A 25,585-nucleotide genomic window follows, 5' to 3' on the forward strand; every position below is an offset into this window, starting at 1 on the left:
TGACAGATGAATGGAAGTTAAACCCTTTTTTAAGTTAAAGGTTGGAAAGGGAGATGTGATTGTGAAATTATGAACAGGGTTGATGTGTTCATTAACTAATTCTTTGAAGCTAAAACTGAGAGGCCTCTTTAGTAAGAAAAGGGATTTTAAGTCAAATAAAAATAGTGATTTTTACATAAAAAATTGAAGTAGTTTAACTCTAGGGTCAGTTTATCAGCTGTTTGTTTCTGTATTTAGCAAAGTAGTCATTGACTCCAAACTCCCAGTTTATTCAACTGAAAGAGATGTTGAGGATGTGCTGTCTATGTCTACTAGGCCTTGTGAAGTTAAATCCTAAGCATACCAAAGGGATTCAGAACAAGTGGTGGATTATGCTGATGGGGGGGGGGTTGTCTTAAGCTTACAGTGTCATTTTAGAATTACAATGACGCCCAATAAGTATTTTTTTTAGGGTTTCAAATTTCTTTCTTTTGATTCTCAAAGCTCTGATGTCTGACATATGTAAAAACCTTCTACTTGCGGGTTCTTTGCTGTGTGGGGTTTCTAGAAGTTACTTTTGGGGCAGAGACTGGCCTCCAAAACCCTTGACTACTGCTTCCCAAAATTATTTGGGAGCCAAAGCTTGATGGTTTGATTAACCTGTTTGGTTGGTTTATTGTGGACGGTGAAGGGAAGTAAGAGTGGGAAAGAGCGACAGCACATTTTAAAGATTCAAGTAGAAAATCAGGGCATAATTCAGCTTTGGCATTTTTAGTGTTTATTTTCGTTAATTGAATCTGCCTTTTTTTTTTTTTTTTTTTTTTTTTTAAACTTCTGTTTAGGTGTGTGTGGAGTTTGATGGGGAATCTTGGAGGAAGAGAAGATGGATAGAAGTCTACAACCTTCTAAGGAGAGCATTTTTAGTAGAGCATAACTTGGTTTTGGCTGAACGAAAGTCTCCTGAAATTTCTGAACGAGTTGTTCAGTGGCCTGCAATAGTGAGTACCTCTTGGGGTTATGAGAACAGGGTATTTAATGCATTATGAGTGAAGCAAGGAAGATGTATATGTAATGTCTATATTTGGCTTCTAGTTAATAATAGTACAGACATGTGACAAGGTAGAGGAGTCAGTCCTGCTAGGCAGCCTGTTACTCTGGGCCCCTGACTTTCTCCTGCCTCATTTTCTTCACTTGAAAAATAGGGATGGAGGTAATGTGGGGGACTGTCTAGGTCAGAGTCAGAAACCAGCATATGCATATAGGCATACATACATATGTATGTTTGGCTTGACCTTCATAGAGTTTTAAGAAAATTTGAATTAGTTGTTTGCTTTTAAAACATGGAGAGTATACCTTAAAGTCTGGCTGTTGCCTGGCTCTCTCAGGGGTTGCCAAGTCTCAGCCCCATGATCTCTGTGGTTCTCTCTGACTCATAGTATTCTTTGGCTCTGAAAGTGCTGGCATTCTGTACATGATTATGCCATTTCCACATCGTAAATCTGGTGTAGTTAGATGATGAGAATGATCACAGTGTCTGGAGAGGACAATTCAGGTTTTGTGAGACACAAGTTTTAACTGTAGAAGGGCCAGGTTTAGACAGCTGGAAAGGTGGCTGAAAGGCTGACCAGGTTGTGAAGGGCCTAGCATGCTGTGCTAGCAAAGTAAAGATTTTGCCTGTGGGTAAGAAGAGCTGCTGGAGGTTTTTGAGTGGTACAGGGTTTTGGTTAAAGTTGTATTTTGCTCTTTGTATCTTCCCCACCACCCCCAGCTATTAAGAGTTTGCTGAAAACTTGGCCCTATCTCCCCAGAAAAATGTATACACACAATTTTTCATATAAATTTTAGAGAAGCCCTTTATCTCTGAACCCAGACCTGTATGTTAATGACTCCCAAATGTGTGTCTGGTTTAAATGATTGATTCTGGATGAAAATTGTGCGATCTCGTTGCATGAATCATTGTTATTGAGATACCAGCAGTAAATAAAAAATCTAATGGATTTGTCTCTCTGCATGTGTGGAAAATTGCTAGTTTCCATTTTCAGAATTATGCTGATGGCAGTTGAGATGCCAGAATGTTTTGTTTTGTTCTAGGTGTATAAGTCTCTATTGGACAAAGCTGGTTTGGGATCCATAACCTCTATTCGCTTTCTGGGAGATCAACAAAGAGTATTTCTTTCTAAAGACCTTCTGAAGCCTATACAGGTAAAAGATAAAAATTATATTAATCTCTAAGGATAGAAATACAAATTTTTCAATATGAGAGCTAAAATACTGCTATTGATTGCTTTAATTCTAATAGAACCTGACAGAGAAAAGGACCCATCTCATCAGCAGTTAGTTGTTAGACATCATCGTTTAGTTTTAGCCATTGGGTTGGTGCTGTCCATTAGGGGTTGGAAGGACAGAGGTAGTACAGTTGATGGTTTGTGTTTATGTATGGAGACACCTAGATGATACGAAAATAATTTTAAAAAGATTATTTATAATCTTTTATAAGATTATATATTTATAAGATTTAATTATATTTATAAGATTAGATATCATATGGCCACATATATCCATATATGGCCATCATTATGTATTCTATATGAGACTTTGACTACTTGCTAGAATATATTTATAACCCCCAAATCAGTACTTGGGCACTTTTCATGGTCATTCACAGACACTGGCAGAGTGGTGAAAAATTTGAGTTACCTGACAAGTGTTCCCAACTAAAGTCAGATAAGGTGACTCATTCTGCCGTCTTGTTTCATCTCATATTGTAAAGAGATGTGCTTTTTGAGGTCTATTTAGTGCTGAATTTTTGTGCCTTTTTTTTTTTTTCTTAATTGGTGGTTTCACTATACCAAATGTAGTGCTGAAGTGCTGTCTAGTGTTCCTAAGTGCAAGAAGGCCTTGATGTGTCTTAGGAAATACATATGTTAGATAGATTTCATTCAGTTGTGAGTTATTATTAATCATTATTAATCACTGTGATTTCCAGGTTAATAATGTACCAGTGTATGTTAAATAATGTGTTTTCCACAGACATACACTTAAAACATGGTTGTAGATAGGTTGGTTGATGAAACTTAACCAAGAGGCTCAAAGGAGCCTAACCCTCTCTTTCCACTAGAAGCAGTGGTTCACTGTTCATTAAGTCAGTGACTTAGTGAAATGTAACTATCATGAATAATGAGAATTGAGAGCACATACGTGTTCTTTCCACTTAGTTTGGAAAACTCCTACCCTTTTCTTTGTAACATTTAGGCTCTTGAGTCTTACTTATATAAGTGATTACTTTCTCTACAAAAATGTTGGGAGAGAGGAAGGAACACACAGATTATCTCTAGATTACTCCTTGGGAATAATGTTGGTCATATAATAGCATTCATCTTTTAGATGTCATTTTTGAAAATTAATCCTCTTTACCCACTTGCGTTTGGTGATCTGACATGTTTCTGTGGACTGTACAAAAATTAAAGTCACTTACTTGTTAAAAGGCAGTTTTAACAAGTCATGCCATATTTAACAAGCTGTGGGGCCTGTGGTCATTGCCATTGATGTGCCTGTATTCAAAACCCAAAGCACTGGCTTTCCCTCTTAAATCTCATTTTCTTATTGTGAAAATAAGTGAAAACAAAGTCCACATTCTGAACCTTATTTTAATGTTTAAATAAATAGAACAAGGAAGGTGCTGTTGCTTAAGTTAATTTCAGATGCAAGTTACTTTTGTCATGTCATGTAGGCATGTTGATAGTTTTCCTGCCTTAAAAGGAAGAATGACCTGCTCTTAAGGACCAGGGAATATACAGGAGGGGCTTTGGATACCTTGCTTTACTTAGTGGTAGAGTAGTTCTTTCTTCTCAGCATTGTTTTCTGGAGAGTTCTGCTTTACATGTTTTGTGTGTCCAAGCCTTTCAGTCAAAGTAGAACTTGTAGAAACAAAGTAGAAACTTGTTTCTTGACATTGGAAAAGCAAAAGCTGGATCAGTTGGTTTTTATTTGTTCTCAGGGTGGTGCACTGTGGTTGTCAGATGAATACTACTATTAATATTAATTGAGGGAGATTATGATGTGTGGTCTTGACTTATCCTGGTAATAGTGGTCAAAGTTCAGTGCTCTGGGGCATTCTTTGTAGATGTGGATGATTATAGTAGGTTTCTGTAGGAAACTATGTTGGGGGATGTGACTACTGCAGTATAGAGTGCTTGTCAATAAATAATGCACAGAGAACCTGAAAATCATTTGGCATATGTAGAAGTTGGATTTGAAGCTTAAGGTCTTTTTTTTGGATTGAATTTGACTTACTTATCTGTGGGTAAGAAGAAAGACAAAATACTCAGGTCAACTGTCTGTCATTTAAACTCTCCTAGGCAGAGTAAAATCATTCTACCTTGTTTAAGAGCCATTTGTGGCTCTTCCCATTAATGTGCTATTTATCTTTTAGTAGGAATTGGAGCACACATTTACATTTTTTGAAATTGCAGCATGAGGGAAAAAAGAAACCCACACATGGCCCATTCTGGTAATTAATGTTGAACACTTCTGAAGACCCTGTGTTAAGTCTAATGTAATTTGGCTTAAGAACTGCATTTTTCCAGCATGGCCTCTCTGAAAAACTAGTTAGTCTTCCTAGTGGGAGAAATGGATGAACTATTTTTGGCCACTATGTATCCATTTCAGTATCAAGAAAGTGTGCAAGCCTGATATTAGAAGGGCTTCTGTGCTTCATAGTTTTGTGTTTGGCAGGTTATTCCTATTGACAGTTTCTGTATACATTTATCATAACTTAGTGTGCACACAAAGCCAAAAGACTATGGAATAGTGCCCAAAATGGAGCTGCTGCCAAGAACTGAGTGTTTCAAAACTGACTTGATAAAAACTTAGGCTGTTTTTTCAGATTTTGTCCCTCCTCATCTTCCCCCCCTTAACCATTTATAAACAAGAGTGCATTTGGAATCCTAGTTAGGTTAAATCAGTCTGTTTGAAGTGATTTGTTAAGAACAGTTTCAGTGAATTGATGTTACATATCTGTGTGGTTCTCTTTGTGTGTTTTGCCCCTGGGAATTCCTATGGGTTGAGCAGTTTGTTTCCTTATTATATTTCCCATAGTCAAAGTTGTGTCCTATTTAAAATTGTGCTTTGAGCCACTCATAGTATTTGTCACGCTCTTAGCTTGGGGTGACTTCACTTTAGTCTCCCTTGTATCTGTGGTTTCTAATGTGTTCCTACTGTTTGACCTGTTAAGTTCATTGGAGTTTGAGTGGTTTTGTGTCATCACATGGCTAATGACAGTACTTTGACATTAGGTTGATTGAAATGTCCACTGGAATTTAAACAGCTCTTATTACTTGTTACCTTAAAATGTAATGCTCTTCTTTTCTTCAGGATGTAAACAATCTTCGACTTTCCCTTATGGATAATCAGAATGTCAGTAAAGAATTTCAGGCTTTGATTGTGAAGCATTTGGATGAAAGCCATCTTTTACAAGGTATATAGTTTATCTGTTGGTGACAGTTTATGAGTTGACTAATGATTAGCTTGTAAAAAGGTACGCTTTAGTCCTCACTTTTTCTTTTAATGAGATCTCTGATTTTTCAGAGATTGCTTTTGGTTTCCTCATAGAAGTAGATGAGTGAAGGACTTTATATATTCTAAAGCCCCCTTTGCAAAGCTCAGGGCTTATGTGAAAACTAGTAAGGTAAATATTAAAAAAAGCTCAGCTGTATTTTGACAAAGAATTTGGTATGTTTGAAATTTCAGTGTTAAAAAATGAGTGAAACCTGAATGTAGTAATCCTGATCCTCCCATATATTACTGAGTTTCTGGTCAGTTTCACAGTCATAATTATTTTGTAAGACTTGCCAGTTCTGTTGGGGTTCCTGAATTTGGATCCACTAAAACTCTGCACAGGACAGTGAATTAGGGCTCAGTGAGTTGTCTGGTACTACTTGGTCTTATATAAATGTTGACATATATTGTTATTTTTTTTCCATTTTCCTATCAATTTACCTCAAAGTTTAAAATAAAAAGTTTAAATTTTCTACTAGCTTTTTTGAAATGCTGTCTTCTTCTGTTTATAGTAGTATCTTTTAATGTTTATTTTTATCTACTGCTTTTTTAAAGACTTGAGAAGTTACTATTCTGGATGATGGTATGTTGGGAAATAATGCAGATTGCTCTAAGGATTTTTTTTTCCCTCCCCTCAGGTGACAAAAACTTAGTTGGTTCAGAAGTTAAAATTTATAGCTTGGACCCATCTACTCAGTGGTTTTCTGCAACCATTGTAAATGGAAACCCAGCATCAAAAACTCTTCAAGTCAACTGTGAGGAGGTAAAAGATGATGCTAATTGCATGTAACATAACTTGACAGAGGAATATAATTCTAAAAAGGAATTATATCTTATAGAGCTAGACAGCTTATTACTTTATATTAAAATATTAGAGTAGAAAAAGAGAATGATTTTTTTTAAAGAAATTATTTGTAAGAAGCTTCTCTTGCTTGTTAACAGTTAATATATGTGCCCGAGCATTTTTAAGTTTTCTAGTATCTTTGTTTTATTTATTTTTAAGATTCCAGCTCTGAAAATTGTCGATCCATCACTGATTCATGTTGAAGTTGTACATGATAACTTTGTGACATGTGGTAAGATACATTATTTGATTAAACCCTTTAGTTCTCCTTCCTTTCTTCTTTCTCCTTTTTTTTTTCCATGTTAAGAGAAACAGGGAAGTGAACTTATCTTTTTTTAAATATTTTAGGTAATTCTACAAGAATTGGCACTGTAAAACGCAAGTCTTCTGAGAATAATGGAAGCCTAGTTTCCAAACAAGCAAAATCTTGCTCTGAGGTAACCTGACTTAAGTTTGTCACTTATGTAAAGGTTTCCTTAACTCTTACTGTGCGTGGCCAGCTTGTTAGTGGTTATAAAGCTCTCTTCTGTGCTATTCTGTTCTGTGTTGTCTGTTCTTCTTTGCTGGTTCCAGATCTTGGCCATAATTTCTACACTCAAGCAGATGGAGATAATATAAGTTTCTGGTTAACTTTTCCTTTTGTGTAAAACTTTTTTTTTAAATATTTGGTGAAAAATTTCAATAGATTTGACAGTTTCACCCATAAGGAGTGTTTTTGAAGGTAAACTGAGTTGTGTATATCAAACTAGAAGAAAGCCTGGCTTGAGAGGAGGGAAAGAACCTTAGAAATTGAGTACATACTGAAATGGGACGCTCCCCTTCCCCCAATAATAGGTTTGGTTGATAGTTAAGATTGGTTAAACAGACATTAGTTTCTTAAAGGAAGTGGTTGGTTTGCTGTTACTAATTTCTGCCCAGAAGAGTATATGTTGGTATGAATGCCACTGTGTGTTCAAGTACTGGATTTAATTCTGTTCTCAGTTGGTTAGGATTTAGATCAAGAAACTTAGGGCTGTTCTCTTTTTAGGTGAGTTGAATCCTTAGAACCTGTTACAATATAAGTAACTTTTTACAACTTAGGTATCCAGATGCACTTGTGTTATGTGGAGTTGAGAATTTTAAAATTTTACCAGGCTGGTGTTCACATTGTTAGGAGCACCTGAGAGGGAACTCCAGGGTCTGTGGGAGGAAGCCAGGGAGAAGTGATAGGGAGTGGGCCAGAATTAAGGCATGTAGGGCTCTGCGTCAGGATAGACTGGACTACAACATCAACTAGAACCAACGTAAGCACTGTGCTACACAAATATATAAGAATCTGACTGGCTAAGATGATTGGCTTTCCTGAGTCTTAAGCCTCTAGGCAGCAGGAACTTCGACATTTGACCAACTTTGTAAACCAAGATACCTAATATCTCTCTCTTCCTTCCAAGTGTGTAGGTCTCACCTCAGGTTTTCAGGAAAGAATGAAGAGGTTATTGGAAATTAATATTACAGCTTTCATTTTCTCTTAAAGTTTACAAGAGAGAAGTAATGTGATAGGGACTGTGAAATGAGGAGGTCAAGCAAGTGATTCTTGTGTTAGAGTTAAGCTCACAGAGGATATTTTCAAGTAGTCCACAGTTTCAGAAGCCGAGGGAGAAACAGAGTACAGTAATAACTTGTTAGGTTTTGACGTTAGATAAATTGTTAGCAGTAGTCTATCATGGAGAATGCATCAGTGTAAATAGTTGGTGAGATGAAAAGGAGAACCACATGCTGTGTTTAGGAAGGGGCTAGAGAATAGGAAGTGGCATCCTGATGGATCTTTGAAGAGTCATCCTGGGGTATAGGCAGGACTGGGGTCAGGGAAACTCCAATGGAAGAGGTGCCAGATCTTCACAGTGACAGGTTTATCAGTGATGGAACAGATAATTGAATTGCAAGTAAATATATAGCCTTCAAGGAGGCATGTGTAAAATGTGGTAATATATACATACATAAGTGATTCTCTCTGCCTGACTCCTACTCTTCAAGGGCAGGGAGCATGTCTTTCTGAACTCTGTCAGCATTTTGTCCAGCTCAGTAGCTTTGGTGCTGCTGAACTGATTGTTGAGTAAAGTACATGCTATTTTGAAAAAAGCTAAAACTTCGGCTAGAAGATAAGTTCCCATAACCTGTTTGAGCTTAATTTCTGCACCTAAAATGAGAAACTAAATTTGATGTTTTAAAAATGCCTGTTTGAGCCCTTAAACTCTGTACTAAGATTCTGATTCTAAAGGAAATTGGGATGGTAGATTTGGCTGGAGATACGTATTGGCCTTTTTAGAAATTGTTTTTATTATTGTTACTGTAAAGGTATTCTCCTTTATATTGCACTTATTTGTCAAATAAAGATTCTCACATTAAAAAAAAAGTTACTCTTTAAAATTTTTAGTTAATCCAGAAAAACAGGAAAGAAATGTCACTTATTCTTTTCAACTCTCACTGTTCACATTTTGGAATACCTGTCCTCCTCCTGTCTTTTTTTAAAATTGTTTTCTCCTGTGTAATCATGGAGGCCTTTAAAAAACAAACTAAAAAACCAACTTTTATAGCCTCTTTGATTCCTTTCTAGTATGTTATATATATTTTTCCATATGAAAAAATACCTACCTCCCTTTTTTTATCCTGGGTGTTTCTTGTTATCAGGCAAATTTTGGAAACACTGGCTGGGGCTAGATTCAAAAGACTAGACTGGTAAAGGAAGAGGTGGGGAAAGAGAGGTCGTTTAAATATGGGAGTGAAAGGTGAGTACAGTGACATACTTGGCACACATCTCACTCTTTGCAACCCCAGATGTGTTGGACTGGCATGGAGTCTACTTTTAGGGTGGTCTTTGGAAGACAGGTGTTTGGAATTAGGTAGACAAGACTCTTGATTGCCTTGGTGAATACTTTTGCATAGAATAAACCTATTTGCCAGTAACGTCTGGTTCCTTGAAGGTCTTCTCTGCCTAGCAGACTATTTCTCAGAGTTAGGACATTGCTTGGTTAATTGAGAGAGTCTGCTGAGTAGAGTGAGCCAGCAGTGTCCTTTTTAGAATACCATCATACACTCAATTATATTATCTCCGTCTGCTGGCAGGGAGGAACTATTGCCATGACTGGTATAGAAGACCTTCAGGGAAAACTCTTCAGGTAAGAAGAAACCTTGACCCTTGTCAAGTCAGAGGCCAGTGCAGTGGTGTGCACGTGGAGATGGGTTTTGGAATTGGAGCCCTGTCCCTGTTGAGCTAACCCTTAGAAATTTCTAGAGTGATATGTTTTGTTTCTAAAAGGAAAAGCATCCTAAGTTATGCTGTTTGGAGCACATTGTGACTATACTGAGAAAATTTTTGTATTTTTCTGCTTTCAGTGAGCTAATGTATGTGCCAGGCACTGTGGTAAAGTGCAACCCTATAAAGTATGCTTCATTATTCTCATTTTACAGTTGAGGAAACTGAACTCAGAGAGCTTAAATAATGTGCTAGGAAGTGTCAGAGACCAGATTCCAACCAAGGTCTGCCACCAAAGCCCAGTGCTATTAACCACTGTGCTTGTGTTACCACTCCTCTCCAAATCTTTTCCTTGGTATGGTGAGTCACCATTGTAAAAACAGTAGATTCCTACTTCCTTCCCTCTATTTTTCCATCCATCTTTGCAGTAAGTATTTATTGAATATGAAATATATGTTAGACATATTGGTGAGCATTACTGCCTGGCTCTTGAGGGTGACTTACGGGACTGACGTAGCTGTTTTAAAATAACTAAGTGCTTAACAGCATTCATTCATGATTCATTCATTCATTCATTCATTCATGTATTCCACGAGTCTTATTTGAGCATCTGCTGTATGCTTGCTTTACAAGGTTTAACAGTGGATGTAGAAGCTGGTTCTGCCCATAGGAGTGTGCGATTCATTGTGAGGCAACTGACAATAAAAAAGTAATTTAAATAAAGCATAAGTACAGTATCACTGTGCAATGACAGTAATAAACACGGTAACATGATTAAGAGAAAGGGGATGTCCTGTGGGACACTGGTATGGAAAGAGTAATCAGATTCTGAGGAGGTGACAGTAGAGCAGATTTGAGAGTGAAGGGATAGAAAAAGCCACATGAAAACTATCTAGAGAGGGAATACCAAGTACAAACGTGCATGCAGGCAAGAAAGAGTTTAGACCATCTGAAGACCAGAAAGGAAGCCACTGTAGTTGAAGCACTGTGAACATGTAGACTGAGATGAGTGGAGAGGGTTGGCAGAGACCAGACCACATGGAATTCTTATAGGCAGAGGAGCTGTGATCTGATTTATATATGTGTGTGTGCAGGGAACACAAACACACATACACAGTACACACCTACACACCACATATGTTTTAAAGATTTTATTTATTTGACAGAGCATAAGCAGGGGGAGCAGCAGGCAGAGGGAGAGGGAGAAGCAGGCTCCCCGCTGAGCAGGGAGCCTGGAGTGGAATTTGATCCCAGGACCTGATGATGATCTGAGCTGAAAGCAGACACTTAACCAACAGAGCTAGTCAGGCGTCCTGATTGATTTAAATTTTATAAAGATTGCTCTGTGTTAGAGTAAAATTGAGTAGGAGGCTGAACACTTAGGCACAAATGGAAGTCAGGCCAGTTAGGAGACACATGGTAGTCTAGGGGGAAATTGGTGGTAGTGGTGGCGTGGAAAGAAATTGGCTAGATTCCATGAATATTTTAGAAATAGAGGCAGAACTTACTGGTTCATTGCATACAGAAAATGAGAAGGGGTTTTTGACCACAGCAGCACAGTGGCTGTCATGCGGAGTAAAAATTTGTGTGATCTAAATTTCTTCAGTATGTTACTATAGGTTTGCAATCAAAATTTTTTAAGGAGACTACCCTCAGGGAAAGTAATTTAAGAAAAGGTATGTGTTACTGCATCAATTCTAAACATAATTCAGAACAAGGAAGAGGATACAAAGGCTGATGCTTGGTGGAAGTGAGCCTGGAGTGAGCATTTTGAAATGATTTGGCAGTTCAGCTTTGGGAGGGTAATTGTTTTATAGGTGATATCAGAATTCTAAAACAGAGTCAAAAAAGGATTGATTAGGACTAAATTTCTCTAATTTCCTCAGTTCAAGGATTAAGAAACTGAGTGCCAGAAAGCTAAAGTTGACCGTCCCAAGGACATTGTTAGGATAGCCAAAGTCTACCCCTGAAAAAAATTTTTTTGGGGGAATAGTAGGTTAATATGTAACCATAATTGAGTTGACAAATAATATGTGAACTGATAGTTTTGTATTTTAAGATAATTTGAAGCATGACAAAACTTTGATAGTGATTAAGTAAATTCTTATTTTTCAAACGTTTCTATTTAACACACATTAGGCACTCTTTTCAAGGCTGCCAGAGTTAAATGTCCGAGAAAGATTCATGAGTGACTACATGTAACTATACTCAGAATTGTGAAGTTTTAAAAACTTACCAAGTTTTAAGGTCAGGTTCTACCTTAAATTTTAGAGACAAATTCTTAGAAGATGAAGAAATTTTGAAGATTCTTCAGGTTGAGTTTGGTACTAAGGTAAATGTAAAGGTCATTGTGGAATGAAAGGGTTGCAGCTGGGAAGGGCACAGGACTTAAAGAGGTGGGTGAAGAGAGGGAATGATTTCTCCTGGTTTAGCTTGAGGCTGCCTATGTGGAGTTGAGTTTAATCTCTTCCTGCTTTTTCCCTGGTGGGAAAGTGTAAATTGGGAAGATGTGGGGTCCATTTGTTATATTTTTGTGAAGATACAGCTGCGTGAAAAGAGAAGATGTCCCAGCGCTGTCCCATAGGGTTGTCATGACTTGGTATTTTTTGCAGCTTGGAGTGGCCTTTGTGACTTGAAGAGCCATTTAAGAGCAAGAACTATGGTTCTCAACCTTTATTGCATTGTAAAGGCTTCTCTTGGTACCCAGTAGGCACCACTGCCTGCAGGAGTCCTAGATGGTATTGTCTCCTGCCAGCCTGTGCAGTAAGTGCATGGTAGGCACACAAGTAATGCTGAACTGAATGTGTATGAAGCTGCTACCATCTGAAGACTGTCAGTTAAAACTCTCTTTTCTGCATTGCATTGTTAAAAGAGTTGCCATACTACTGCATTTTCCTGACATAATGAGTCAGAGGTCTGTAAAAGATCAGCTGGTGATCTTTTGAAGGAAGACTCAAGTTTTGTGAAAAGCTGGCATGATTTATGGAACAGCCTTTAGATAGAAGTTCTTAATTTTGTGATTTATCACTTGTTCTACTGTCCTGTTCTTTTTATTTGCAAATGATATTTGTGCTTATTTAATACTAAACCAAGCAAATAAATTTGAATCTTGCTAGGACTTCATAACCAGGAATTTTCCTTTTACTGTCTGTTGGTTTGGTATCTTCTAGGCCTCTCCCAGTATGTGTCCTGTGCAGTCCGTTCCCCCAACAGTCTTTAAGGAGATACTGCTCGGCTGCACTGCAGCAACTCCACCCAGTAAGGACCCAAGGCAGCAGAGCACTCCCCAGGCTGCCAACTCACCACCTAACCTTGGAGCAAAAATTCCTCAAGGGTAAGTAGAGTTGTTTGTTAAAGGTGCTCAATCATAATAAGAGGAAAAAATGATTTTAGCCGTGGTTCATCATGTGTGAGCTTACCTCTGCCCAGGAGCTGGTGTTTCAGAGAGAGATGGTAGTGTACTACTCTTGGTGGAATGACTGGCCCTTCATCACATCTCAGGTTGTCCAGGGAGGTTTTTCATTAGCGTTTTAGAATTGGTCATGTGCCTTCAGAGGTAAAAAGGGTGATAGGCATACAGAACAATGTGGAAAATGTTTTTTAAAAATGAAGGACTTGTGAGGAAAGAGCAACTTCTTGATTTGATAAAGTGAGAAGAGTCCATTGGAATGCTGTAGACAGCTGAAGAATAAATGTCTGCTTTAAGGGAAAGGGAGCAGGTTGCATGTATGTGGAAGACTGGTCAGTGGAGTGTGGAGAACAGGAAGACATAGTGATAGTGTTCTTATCAGCTCAGACCTCAAATACAGGTGAAAAGACGTGGCTGCAGAGAAAATAAGTCATGGAAATGAGGATGCAGTAGCCATAGGAGGAATAGGTTGCTAATTTTATAGGTGAAGAAAAGGAGAGAGAAATGTAAAGTGTAACCAGGGATTTAAAGTGGCTACAAGATTACACAGACAAGAGTTTTAAGGGAATACTCTCTCTTGGAGGAGGTGGTGGCCTGTGTAGGTAGTTGATAAAAAGCTTAGGATATAGGTCAGAAAGACAGTGGTATGGGAAGGTGGGTTTGGGGCACCTGGGTGGCTCAGTCGGTTAAGCATCTGCCTTTGGCTCAGATCATGATCCCAGAATCTCAGGATAGAGCCCCACATCAGGCTTTCTGCTCCATGGGGAGTCTGCTGCTCCCTCTGCCCTTCCCCTGCTCATGCCCCCTCTCCCTCTCTCTCACAAATAAATAAACAAAATCTTAAAAAAAAAAAAAAAAAAGTGGATTTGGAAGAGTGCTGCTGTAAGGGGGCCAAGTGGCTGAGCACATTGGTTAACTGGGAGGAAAGTAGGCTATCGGGGGTGAGCTTGGAAGGTAGCCACAGAGCTCTTAGATGGAAGGAGGAGCCGTCTTCAGAGTAGAAAGAGGGAATAGTAAGAACAGTAATGCTGTATACTCAAGTCTAAAGTGAGTACATAAAGAAATTCTTGGGGTACCGAGACTGGATCAGTTGGTGGGGCATGTGACTCTTGATCTCAGTTCAAGCCCCAGTTGGGCATAGATCTCAGAAAAATTGTTTTTTCTTCTCAAGGATGAAATCTTTTGTTAGAGGCATGGAAAAAAAAGTTATTAGGGAAAAAGGACTTTGTGTTTTGCTGGGGAAACAACTTGAGGATGAATTTCAGGGAAACGAAAGTTCTTCAAGGATATATCCTCTGTTAGGGTAGGTGATAGGAGGAATACCAGATCATCTGTGAACAAGCAAGTAATCAGCTGGCTCTTCAGTTGCTTTGAGTCCTGATCACTGACCAAATAAGAATGGAATTACACAGTGTCAGTGTCAGGGCTGGTTACATGTTGTTCACAGGCTAGGTTTTGTGCTACTTTTGTTCCATTTGATTCTCAGTTTGTTTGGTTTTGTTTGAGCTAAGGTTCGTTAACGCTGTGATATATAAAACTAACTTGAAGTAGTGAAGGGTTTATGAGCACATACACATAGGATTTAGGGTTGTATTTTCCTAAGTGTTTTAAGATGTTTTTGCAGAGCCATTGATTATTTTTAACTCCAGCTCACAGAAACCTATCCTATGTTCTCTCATAACATAAGCATTTTTTTTTTCTCTTTCATATTGATTGCCTTAGGGTACCAAACAATTTTTTTGAAAGGTAGAGGAGAGGTAAAAGAGACCTAGATGCTAGTTTTTCATATTCTCTGTTTCAGATGTCATAAACAGATTTTACCAGAAGAACTTTCTTCCTCTCTCAATACAAAGCCTGAAATACTGAGAACAAAACCGGACATGGTCTGCAAAGTAGGATTACTGTCTTCAAAGTTCTCTCAGATTGGAACAGAAGACTTAAAACCCCTTAGTGAACCAAAAGGTAGCTGTACCCAACTGAAGACCAACACTGATAAGGAAAACAAATTGGAATCTGTTTCTCAGTCATCAACTGGCCTTCCTGTGGAGTGCTTATCTACAAAGCCGCCTACAGCAGAGCTGGAAACTTCCAGTACTCCTGAACTGCAGAAGCACCTAGAATATGCACCTTCCACATCTGATGGCCTTTCACATAAGCCAGAAGAGAAAGCAGGTGTCAGTAGTAATAGCCCTAGTAGTAGTGTGGAAAAGAAGTTGATAGAACCTTCAGCTTTAGGATGTCTGTCACAGAATTTGAAGGAATCCTCAGTAAAAATAGATAATGAAAGCTGTTGTACAAGAAGCAACAATAAAATCCAGAATGGTGAGTGTTTCTACTTGTCTTTATTAGTAGAACGTAAGAGGTGGTAGTGGGTACATAATATATTTTCTTACCTTATGTGAAAATGACTATAGAAAAAGTTCAGACATGGGCACGTGGGTGGCTCAGTTCGTTAAGCAGCCAGCTCTTGATTTCGGCACAGGTCATGATCTTGGGGTCCTGGGATCGAGTCCCGTTTTGGGCTCCTTGCTCACTGGGGAGTTTGCTTGAGGATTTTCTCTCTTTCTCCCTCTCCTCTTCTCTGCCCCTCCCCTGGCTTGTGCACACTTGCATGCATACACATGCTTGTGTGCACTGTCTCTCTCTCATAACTAAATAAATCTTAAGGAAAGAAAAGGAAAAGAAAGTTCATACAATTCAAAGGAGAAAGTAACCTTCCAAAATCTCCTCAGAAATGATTACTGTTAATATCTTGGTGTACCTGGTTCCACGTATATTAGAAGTACAGACAGGCTATTAACACAAATAGGTTTAATGCCAACAGTTTTACCTTGTGAATTATTATAGGTGTCTATGAACATTTTAAAGGCTGCAAGGATTCCATTATGTATGCATTTATCAGATAACTTAATTGGTTCCTGTGAGAGTGGTAAAGAGGTGGTTCCCAGTTTCTGGTTGTAAAAAAATAATTTTGAAACAAAATCTAAAGTAATCTGGTGATTATTTTTATTTTCAGTTTCTCACTGATTTTTGTGTGATAGAAGAGATGGAGGGGCGCCTGGGTGGCTCATTGGTTAAACATCCAACTCTTGATTTCGGCTCAGATCGTGATCTCAAGGTTGTGAGATCAAGCGACATTTTGGCTCTGCACTGGGCATGGAGCCTGCCTTGGATTCTCCCTCTCCCTCTGCCCTCCCTACCTCTTAAAAGAAAAGAGAGGGAGAGAGAGAGATGGAAGAGATAATTGATACTTAATGCTCATGCAAGTAGTTCAGATCTGCATTTTTTTTTTTTTAAAGACTTATACCACCATCTCTAGAAAAATGGCTTTTGGTTAAAGATTTTAAGGACAGACTCAAACACTGGGCAGAGTTTCTTCGCTTAAGGGGATGCCCTACTGCACTCACAATTTAAGAACTGCGTACAAGCATACTTCATTTTATTGTGTTTTGTATTTTGCTTTATTGCACTTTGCAGGTACTGCTTCCTTGTTTTGTTTTGTTACAGATTGAAGGTTTGTGGAAACCCTGTGTTAACCTAGTCTCTCAGCACCATTTTCCCAAGAATATTTGCTCACTTGTAATCCTTTTGTCACATTTTGGTAATTCTTGTACTATTTCAAACCCTTTCATTATCATTATACATTGTGATTTGTGATCAGTGATGTTTTATGTTACTGTTGTAATTATATTGGGGCACCACATACTACACCCATATAGGAAGACCAGCTTAGTTGATAAATGTACATTTGTTTTGACTGCTCCACCAACCAACTATTTCCTCATCTCTCTCCCTCTCCTCTGGCCTGGCTATTCCCTGAGACACAAAAATACTGAAATTAGGCCAGGTAATAACCCCACAGTGGCTTTTAAGGGTTCAAGTGAAAGGAAGAGTTGCACATCTCTCATTTTAAACCAAAAGCTAGCAATAATTAGGCTTAGGGAGGAAGGCATGTCAAAAGCCAGGGTAAAGCAAGGCCTGTCATGCCAGACAGCTGGCCAAGCTGTGAATCCAAAGTAAAAATTTTGGAAGGAAATTAAGGGTACTAGTCCAGTGAACACACGAATGATAGGAAAGTAGAACAGTCTTACTGCTAATACAGAGAAGTTTTAGCAGTCTGGATGTAAGAGCAAACCATCTCCAACGTTCCCTTAAGCCAGAGCCTAGTCCAGAGCAAGGCTGTTACTTTCTTCAGTTCTCTGAAGGCTGAGAGGTGTGAGGAAGCTGCAGAAAAGTTTGAAGTTACCAGAGGTCGGTTCATGAGGCTTAAGGAAAGAAGTGTCTCCATAACATAAAAGTGCGAAGTGAAGCAGCAAGTGCTGATGGGGAAGCTGCGGAAAGTCAGCCCAAGATCTAGTTCAGGTCATTCACAAAGGTGGCTACACTACACGACAGATTGGAAGAAGATGCCAGCTAGGACTTCCATAGCTAGGGAGGAGAAGTCAGCACCTGGCTTCAAAGCTTCTGAGAATAGGCTGGTGGCTTTAAGGTGAAGCAGCGTCCATTTACCGTTCTGAAAACCTTACGGCCTTTAGCTCATGCCACATTCACTCTGCCTGTGCTCCATAAGTGGAACAGCAAAGCCTGGATGACAGCATGCTTGTTTACAACAACATGGTTTGCTGAGTATTTTAAGCCCACTGTTGAGGCCTACTGCTCAGAAAAAGAAAATACCTTTCAAAATACTGCTGCTCGCTGGCAATGTCCCTCTTCACCCAAGAGCTCTAACGGAGATACACAAGATTCGTGTTTCCATGCCGGCTGACACAGCCGTTCTGCAGCCCATGGATGAAAGAATAATTTTGTATTACAAATCTTATTTAAGAAATACATTTTGTAAGACTATAGCTACCATAGATAATGTTTTTTTTTTTTTTTATGGATCCAGGCAATTGTACACTTAATAGACTAAAGTGCAGTGTAAATATAACTTTCATATGCACTGGGAAACCAAAAAATTCATTTGATTTGCTTTACTGTGGTACTCGCTTTATTGAGATGGTCTAGAACCGCATCTGCTGTGTCTCCAAGATAGGCCTGTACTCTTCAGAGGAAATGCTACACTGTATTTTGTACTATTTCTGTTAAGTTTGAGGATACATTCCACTGATGGTAGTTAATACGAGTTCACCTATTAGAATTAGTAGAACTAAATGGCTTTGGTATGTCAAAAGGTTCAGAGCTATTGCAGTTTAAAAATACCTTTGATAATTGTCAGCTGTGTGGGAAAATTAGCATGGATTTTGATCGCTTTTAGGAAACTTAATGAAAAACACTATGCACTTGGATAAGTAGGAAACAAATGTATCCACAATTTAGCTTTTACTTGGGGCCTCTGAAGCTAGAGAGAAAATGGATAGATTTGACTCTTGGGCTTTGGATGCAGAATTGGAAGAGTAGGAAAACCTGTCTTGGCCTAGTAATACTTATAGCCCAGCTTCTACATTCTTGGGCTTGAGTTGACAGGGCTGTTAATTTGCATAGAATTAATTGCATAAGATTATACTTTTCCTCTTGAATTACGTAACTCTCCAAAGAAAGTGAATATTCATAAGCATATTTTTGCTCTGTTTTATTACTCTTTTTGAGTCATCAGGCCTTACATTCAGATAGTTTTTGAGGCAAATTAATATTATGTAAAGAAACAGTAAAAATTCTACATTGATAAGCACATTATAGGTACGTAAATGAGTTACAGAGTCTTGCTTTTTATATGTTGTACAACTGTATACCAGTGAAGTTATTTTTAGAGAAATTAAAAACCTAATTAAATGTACTGGTGCATGCTATCTACTGGGATGTCTGGTTGAAGAGGGAGTGTGGTCAGGATCTCTACACTGTGTCCACTGGTACTGTTTATGGGTTTGGAAAGACTTTACTGGAAGCTATTTTGTCCCCTGTGTCCTTCTCCAGTTTGGGGCTAGAAAACAAAAGCAGTCTGAGTTGAAAAACAGCTGTCTTCTGTTCGGTAGATATGTGACTCTTCAGAAGTTGACATGTCTTTTTTCCCTTGGTCTGCTTCCAGTTTGTGAGAATCATTGACTGGGTTAACTATTGCTGTTCTCACTGAAGAGCTAGATTTACATAATACAACTTGCTTACTTAAAGATATTTCCTCTTGTAAGTGAGGGCAGACCTGTAACCTTTTGGACTCTTTGCCGATGGTTTGTGAAACCTGGTCCAACCTAGAGGGTGATGTTTTTTTAGCATCTGAGTGATTAAAATGCCATCCTTGAACTGCTGGTCTCTTTATTTTCTGTTCTTTTTTGCTGTACCTTTTTTTCCCCACTATAACTGACTAAGAATGCTTAAGGGGTCATGGCAAGATAGCATCCATTTAGCATTTTACAGTGTGCTTGGGCTCTACTTTAAAGAGAGGTAAAATGGGACGCCTGGGTGGCTCAGTCAACAGTTAAGTTTCTGCTTTAGGCTCAGGTCATGATCCCAGGGTCTGGGGATTGATTCCTGCATTGCACTGGGCTCCTTGTTCAGCAGGGAGCCTGTTTCTCACTTTGCCTGCTGTTCCCCCTGCTTGTGCGTGTGCACGCACTCTCTGACAAATAAAATCTTTTAAAACAATAAAAGGTAAGATTAGAATACTGCTAAGGTCATTCTTAAAGATACTTATTTTATTTAAAGCCTTCTTTGCTTTGAGATCTTTCTCCACAACTACTGACCTAACAGCTCTCTCTTGGCTGGTTCCCCAAAATTTGTTTCTTGGGTTTTGTTTTTGTTTTTTGTTTGTTTGCCAAAGAATCCACATACCTGTTCCCTTGGAGGGAAGGTCTTTTCTGTTGGTTTCATATGAAATACTCCTCAAGGCTCTAGGTTTATAAATAGATTCATTTCTGTGTTGTTTGGGTTGTGGCAGCTGACACAAAGATCAGTCTTTCCTGTTAAATCTCTACTTTTTCTCCACTTTTTCTTTAGAAACTGTGTTAATGTTTCAAATTCTCCTACCCATTACAAGTTAAAACTTGAAACATGCCTTTACTTAAAATCATAATTCTGTCTTTAGTCACTGCCCTTCATCCTGAATAGAACATATGTGTGAAGGAAATTGAAGAAATATCAAGGGTCAAGTGACACCTCTTGGAAGCATTTAGAAGATAGCTCTCATTTTATAGACCCAGAGGCCTGTGTGGGAAAGCTGTTTGGTGTTACTATGTTTAGAATGGTTAGCTTTTGCACAATGCTCTAGAAAATACACTTTGTGAAAAAAAAAAGAAAAGAAAAAGAAAATACACTTTGTGTGTTTTGAAACACAGTCTTTGAAAAGTGACAGAATTGACTTGCACACAGATGTGTGAATCTATCTCTGTGCATTGTTTAATGTTGCAGTGAGTCTAAATATCTGATTTGAAAAGAGTCTTCCTAAAATATTTTTCTGATCGAGGATTGTGAATAGAAGTGTAAATTGCCTTGGAATTATGAGACTAGTTGGTGAATTTGGGGTTTTAAGTTGCCTTGCTAAATGGATTTACCAGATGAGAATTATTTTATAAAGCGAGTAAAGCTTTCCAATTATTCTGATGGTTGTTTTATGTTAAGCCAGCTTTAGAAATTACAGTTGAATCAGTATTTAAGGAGTTCTCCCTTTGGGAAAGCTGGCCTTTGGAAAAGAATTCAGTCAAATGTTGGGGTGGCTTAAGAATTTGAGGTCCCATTTCTTTAATCTTCTTTTTTTCTAGCCCCCTCCCGGAAGTCAGTTTTGACAGACCCTGCCAAACTCAAGAAGCTGCAGCAGAGCGGCGAGGCCTTTGTACAGGATGACTCCTGTGTGAACATCATCGCACAGCTGCCCAAGTGCCGAGAGTGTCGCTTGGACAGCCTCCGCAAGGATAAGGAGCAGCAGAAAGACTCACCAGTGTTTTGTCGCTTCTTTCACTTCAGGAGGTGAGGCATTTGGGGGAAAAGCTCAGATAATCTGGATCTTTTTTTTTTTTTTTAATTTTTTTTTTTATAAACATATATTTTTATCCCCAGGGGTACAGGTCTGTGAATCGCCAGGTTTACACACTTCACAGCACTCACCAAAGCACATACGATAATCTGGATCTTAATAGCATTTTTTTTTTTCCTTCCTTTTCTATCAGCAGTAAATCTAGAACTACAGAGGGTGAAGATTGCATGTTTACTCTCTGGCTTTGAGCGTCTAGATCTTATCCCATGTTATTTCCTTCTCAGTCTCCCTTTCAATTTGTTTTTAAAGTAGAAAAGCCTAAATACACAACATTCTTTTCCTGAAACTAACAAACATTATAGAAAAATGCTGAAATTTCTTTAAAACTCACTACAAATGAACACTTAACTTTTCAGTGCGTTTTAGTGTTTCTATGGTTATAAAATTATTTTCAGGCATACTTAACTTGGGTATATAGTATATATTATGTTGAATCTTAACTTTCTTCATTACTTAGTAGGAACCCCTTGGACATGTTAGCTTTTTTCTGCTAAAACTTAGAATGACTAGGTAGGAACCCATAACAGTATTTGAAACAAGTTCACTTAACCAATTTTCTTATTGGGGTTAAGATTATTTTGTTGTTTTTGTCACTAAAAATAATTCACAAACAATCATCTCCTTGTTCCCATCTCTCATTGTTTACTTTGGAAGGATTACTAGAAGTGGCATTACTGGGTCAGAAGCCATGTGTTTTAAGGCTTTCATACATATGTTCTGCCAAATTGCCCTACAGGAAGGTTGCATCTGTGGCCAGGCCCTCTGGCAGCATTTAAACATTCCTGTCTCTGTACTTTGCCAGCAGGAAGAGGCATATCTTTTTTTTTAAAAATCTTCCTTAATTTTATAGGCAAAACCTTTCATTTTTATGTTTTGTTAAGTCAAATTTTCCCTAAATTCTTATATTATTAGTGAAGAAAGAGGCTGTTTTTTCTTTTTGGTTGTCACCTATTTTTTGATAAATAATCAGTGTTGTTCTGCATATAGGTTAACTTTAAGTATGATTCACTTTCTCAGAAATGTAGATACTTTCAGACTTGAGTAGTCCTAATGATAAACAGAAGTGTTGACTTGAATTTCTTTCTGTTCACCTCCTCACCCTTTGGTTTTATCAAGATTAAGGAGTGCTGAAGAACTGAGTTGAATGCACAGGTATTTTAGGCCATTGATTATATCTGTTCTGGTAACTTTCAGATTTAGGCTCATTTTAATGAACTGTAGAGGTTTTTAGATGATAGTTTGCCTCATTCGTTCCTGAGTAAATTGCAGAAGCACCATGATGAAATGTCTAGTATTTAGAACTGTAATAACAGCTAGCATGTTAGCATACCATTATATTAACATATTTTGAATAACATGTGGTCCAGAATAAGTTCTAATGAAGGTTAGTTCTACTTTCTCTCTGGAGAATTTTTTTACACAGGTAAGTATGTTAAGTGTTAAGTGGGTTCTGACATATATATGTATATATATTTTAAAGATTTTATTATTCATTTATTTGACAGAGATTACAAGTAGGCAGAGAGGCAGGTGGAGGCGGGAGAGGGGGAAGCAGGCTCCCCGCCGGGCAGAGAGCCTGATGTGCGGGGCTCGATCATAGGACCCTGAGATCATGACCTGAGCCAAAGGCAGAGGCTCAACCCACTGAGCCACCCAAGCGCCCCTCTGACGTATATTTTATAGAGAGCACAAAATGTTATGCTTTGTAGAAATCTGGTCTGTGTATTCCTATTACACATTTGTTTTCCTTATGGTTCCTTGCTCTGAAAAGTATAAGCAGACTGGAGGGGAGAGATTGTTTGATTTTGGTTTTAAGTGGCAGAGGCCTTTTAAGGAGGAAACAATTAGTTTTTTCTTTCAGATATTACTAGAACATTTTTTTTTTAACCACTATTTTGTATCCATCTAGAAATCACTGATTTTATGACTTAGCTGTTTTACCATTTTTGACCTCTTCGAAGAGGAAACTGTCTTTGCTTAATGTTGCATAGGAGAAGCCAGTCTAGTGGAAACCAGAATGAATTCACCACTTTGGTAAAAAGAATGTCATAATTTAAAGAATAGAGCTTCTTTTTTCCTCCCTGATTTTTAGAAAGTAGATATCAGCTGTCATTAGCCGCCTCCTCAAGTTTGTTTCTTATTAAATTCTCCTGCAGATAAAATAAAACGGTTAGGGTCTTCTACTGAAGCCCAGTTGCCAAATCCTATTTGCCATCTCCCCCTTTGAAATAGCTTTCAAATTCATTTTTTAGTATTAAAACTGTCTTAATTTGGGCTGTCAATTAAAAATTTGCATCTCTCCTTTGGACTGATTGAAATTAATTTGCATCTGTTAAGCAACTCCCAGTGTCCTTCCAGTTCATTCTACACTCTTCTGGACAAATGATTTTTCTAAAGTACAACTTTAGGTATGTCTTGCAGGCTGAAAGACTTGGTAGCTGGCCAGGGACCAATGGAGAAATCAAGATCCCTGCATTTTTCTTTCTTTTGTATGAAATACAGTTTCCTTGACTTGCCTTTTTTAGCTAATGTCTTCCTTTTCTAGTAATGCCACTCTTAATCATTATCACTACCATGAAGTCTTAGTATTAGTCCCACAAAACTCACAGTCAGTAATTCTCTGGCTCCTATAAGATTTAATGATCATTATAATATCTGTCATATCCTACCTACTTCACGTGTATTTTATGTCTACTTCTGTGTCTCCAACTAGATTGACATGTCAATATGAATGAATTTTGGAAAAATTCAAAAGCAATACTTAGGAAAAACAGGTGTCAGAGATGTTGAAAGAGAATCTTGAGAAAGTATTCTGCCTTTTTGCTCCACTTGAGGTACTTAGGTCTGTCTTATCACGGCCTCTCATTCCAGAAGCTTACATAATAATTTACAGCTAGGATTCATATGGGTGCTGAATTCCTCATGGATCTACATGGTCATGGCTTCAGTGACTGTCTAGGGTTAGCCTTCTTTTGCTGAGTGTTACTCTTGAAGGAGTGGTTGTATTAAAATCTGATCAGATTATTATTACCTTCTGTACGTTTTCCGTTTTCTTCTGTGGTGACTTGTGATTGTGCTTGCTATTACATCCCAAGTCTGGAAGGTTTGATAGCTGCCCCTGGAGGCAGTATGATTTGATCTTGGTTGAAGTGCAAAACATCTCTCCCCTGCTTCCCTCCCCATGTCGTCTGAGGAAAAACTTGGAAATTTTTAGATTTTTTAAGTCTTTCCACTGACATTGCCAAGTAGTAACAATTGACTGTGATTGGCCATGGAGATGATAGAAAACTGGGAAGGAACTTGTTGATTTAAATTGTAACTACAAGATGTAAATCAGCTTTGTGTGTATGTAACACACTTTTTTTTCCCTCCACTTCCTCTAGGTTACAGTTCAACAAACATGGTGTGTTGCGGGTAGAAGGCTTTTTAACACCGAACAAGTACGACAGTGAAGCAATTGGCTTGTGGTTGCCTTTAACCAAAAATGTTGTGGGGACTGATTTGGACACTGCAAAGTATATCCTGGCCAACATTGGAGACCACTTCTGTCAAATGGTGATTTCTGAAAAGGAAGCTATGTCAACTATTGAGCCACACAGTAAGAGCATCTCTTAGGGGGTAGGATTTTTGAGTCCAACTTGATTTTGTTTCTAAATGACACCCAAGTTCTAACTGCATGGGTTTCATTTGTATCCAGAAGTTTGGATGATTTTGGTATAATGAGGTTGCATTTTCCCTTTTATAACTGCCTTTTGGTTTCATCAATCACTGTCTCTGGGGTTTATTTTGGGGTAGTTACTACAGGAGTGAAACTCCTTTGTTGTTAAGAAAGGTGAAGGTAAGGTAGTGGTAGAATTTGCACAGCCTTTCTCAGTGTGGGCTCATCAAAAGGGGAAGAGGCCTTAAGTTGGGTATATATATTTTTTTAATTTTTCAAGATTTACTCATTTGACAGAGATCACAAGTAGGCAGAGAGGCAGGCAGAGAGAGAGGGAGAAGCAGGCTTCCCACTGAGCAGAGAGCAAACTCGGGGCTCGATCCCAGGACCCTGAGATCATGACCTGAGCTGAAGGCAGAGACTTTAACCCACTGATACACCCAGGCACCCCCAGGTCGGGTTATTTTTAAGACAAAGGTTCATAATCAGGAATGCATTTCAGAGAAAATAGAAGACACAGGCTCTAGACCTACTGAATCAGAATCTGGGGAGCTGGTTCACAGGCATGAGAATGAGAACAAGCTCAGGTGAAAAGGATTCCCTTTAGAGTCAGGGTTTTAACAGGATACGTGGAGGTTCCACCTGGGTGAATGTCAGTGTCTTCTCCTAAGAGCACTCTCACACTGATCTGGCAGCCCAGTAAACCACAGGGATCAGTGTGGGTGACATACGAGAACCAGACCTCCCTTGTGACATCTCAAGGTATGTCTGGGAGAACACGTCTCTTTTTTATGCCTCTGTAAAAGTAAGGTATCTAGCCTGAAGTACCCAGAAGCAGTTATTTTTAAAGTCTTAGGCGTCCTTCCACATTTTATCTTTCCCAAATGGTTGAAACTTAAAAGTGAAGCCTTTCATTTCTCCTAGGTATCTTTTCAGACTTTGCA

General features: G+C 38.5%; 1 protein-coding gene across 5 annotated transcripts in view; it reads left to right on the top strand.

Annotated features, from left to right (window-relative positions):
- Positions 1–25,585, top strand: part of KDM3A (lysine demethylase 3A) — a 55,374-nt gene that overhangs the window by 7,594 nt on the left and 22,195 nt on the right. For all 5 annotated transcript variants that reach the window (XM_032352692.1, XM_032352693.1, XM_032352688.1 and 2 more), the window contains exons 3-12: positions 822–977; positions 2,071–2,181; positions 5,353–5,455; positions 6,174–6,298; positions 6,539–6,611; positions 6,728–6,816; positions 12,782–12,945; positions 14,822–15,342; positions 20,712–20,916; positions 24,367–24,581. In XM_032352692.1, coding sequence (XP_032208583.1) covers positions 822–977; positions 2,071–2,181; positions 5,353–5,455; positions 6,174–6,298; positions 6,539–6,611; positions 6,728–6,816; positions 12,782–12,945; positions 14,822–15,342; positions 20,712–20,916; positions 24,367–24,581 — 1,762 coding nt within the window. The remainder of the gene's footprint in view (positions 1–821; positions 978–2,070; positions 2,182–5,352; positions 5,456–6,173; positions 6,299–6,538; positions 6,612–6,727; positions 6,817–12,781; positions 12,946–14,821; positions 15,343–20,711; positions 20,917–24,366; positions 24,582–25,585) is intronic.

The sequence above is a fragment of the Mustela erminea genome, chromosome 7 (genome assembly GCF_009829155.1).
Source record: "Mustela erminea isolate mMusErm1 chromosome 7, mMusErm1.Pri, whole genome shotgun sequence".
Taxonomy (NCBI): Eukaryota; Metazoa; Chordata; class Mammalia; order Carnivora; family Mustelidae; genus Mustela; species Mustela erminea.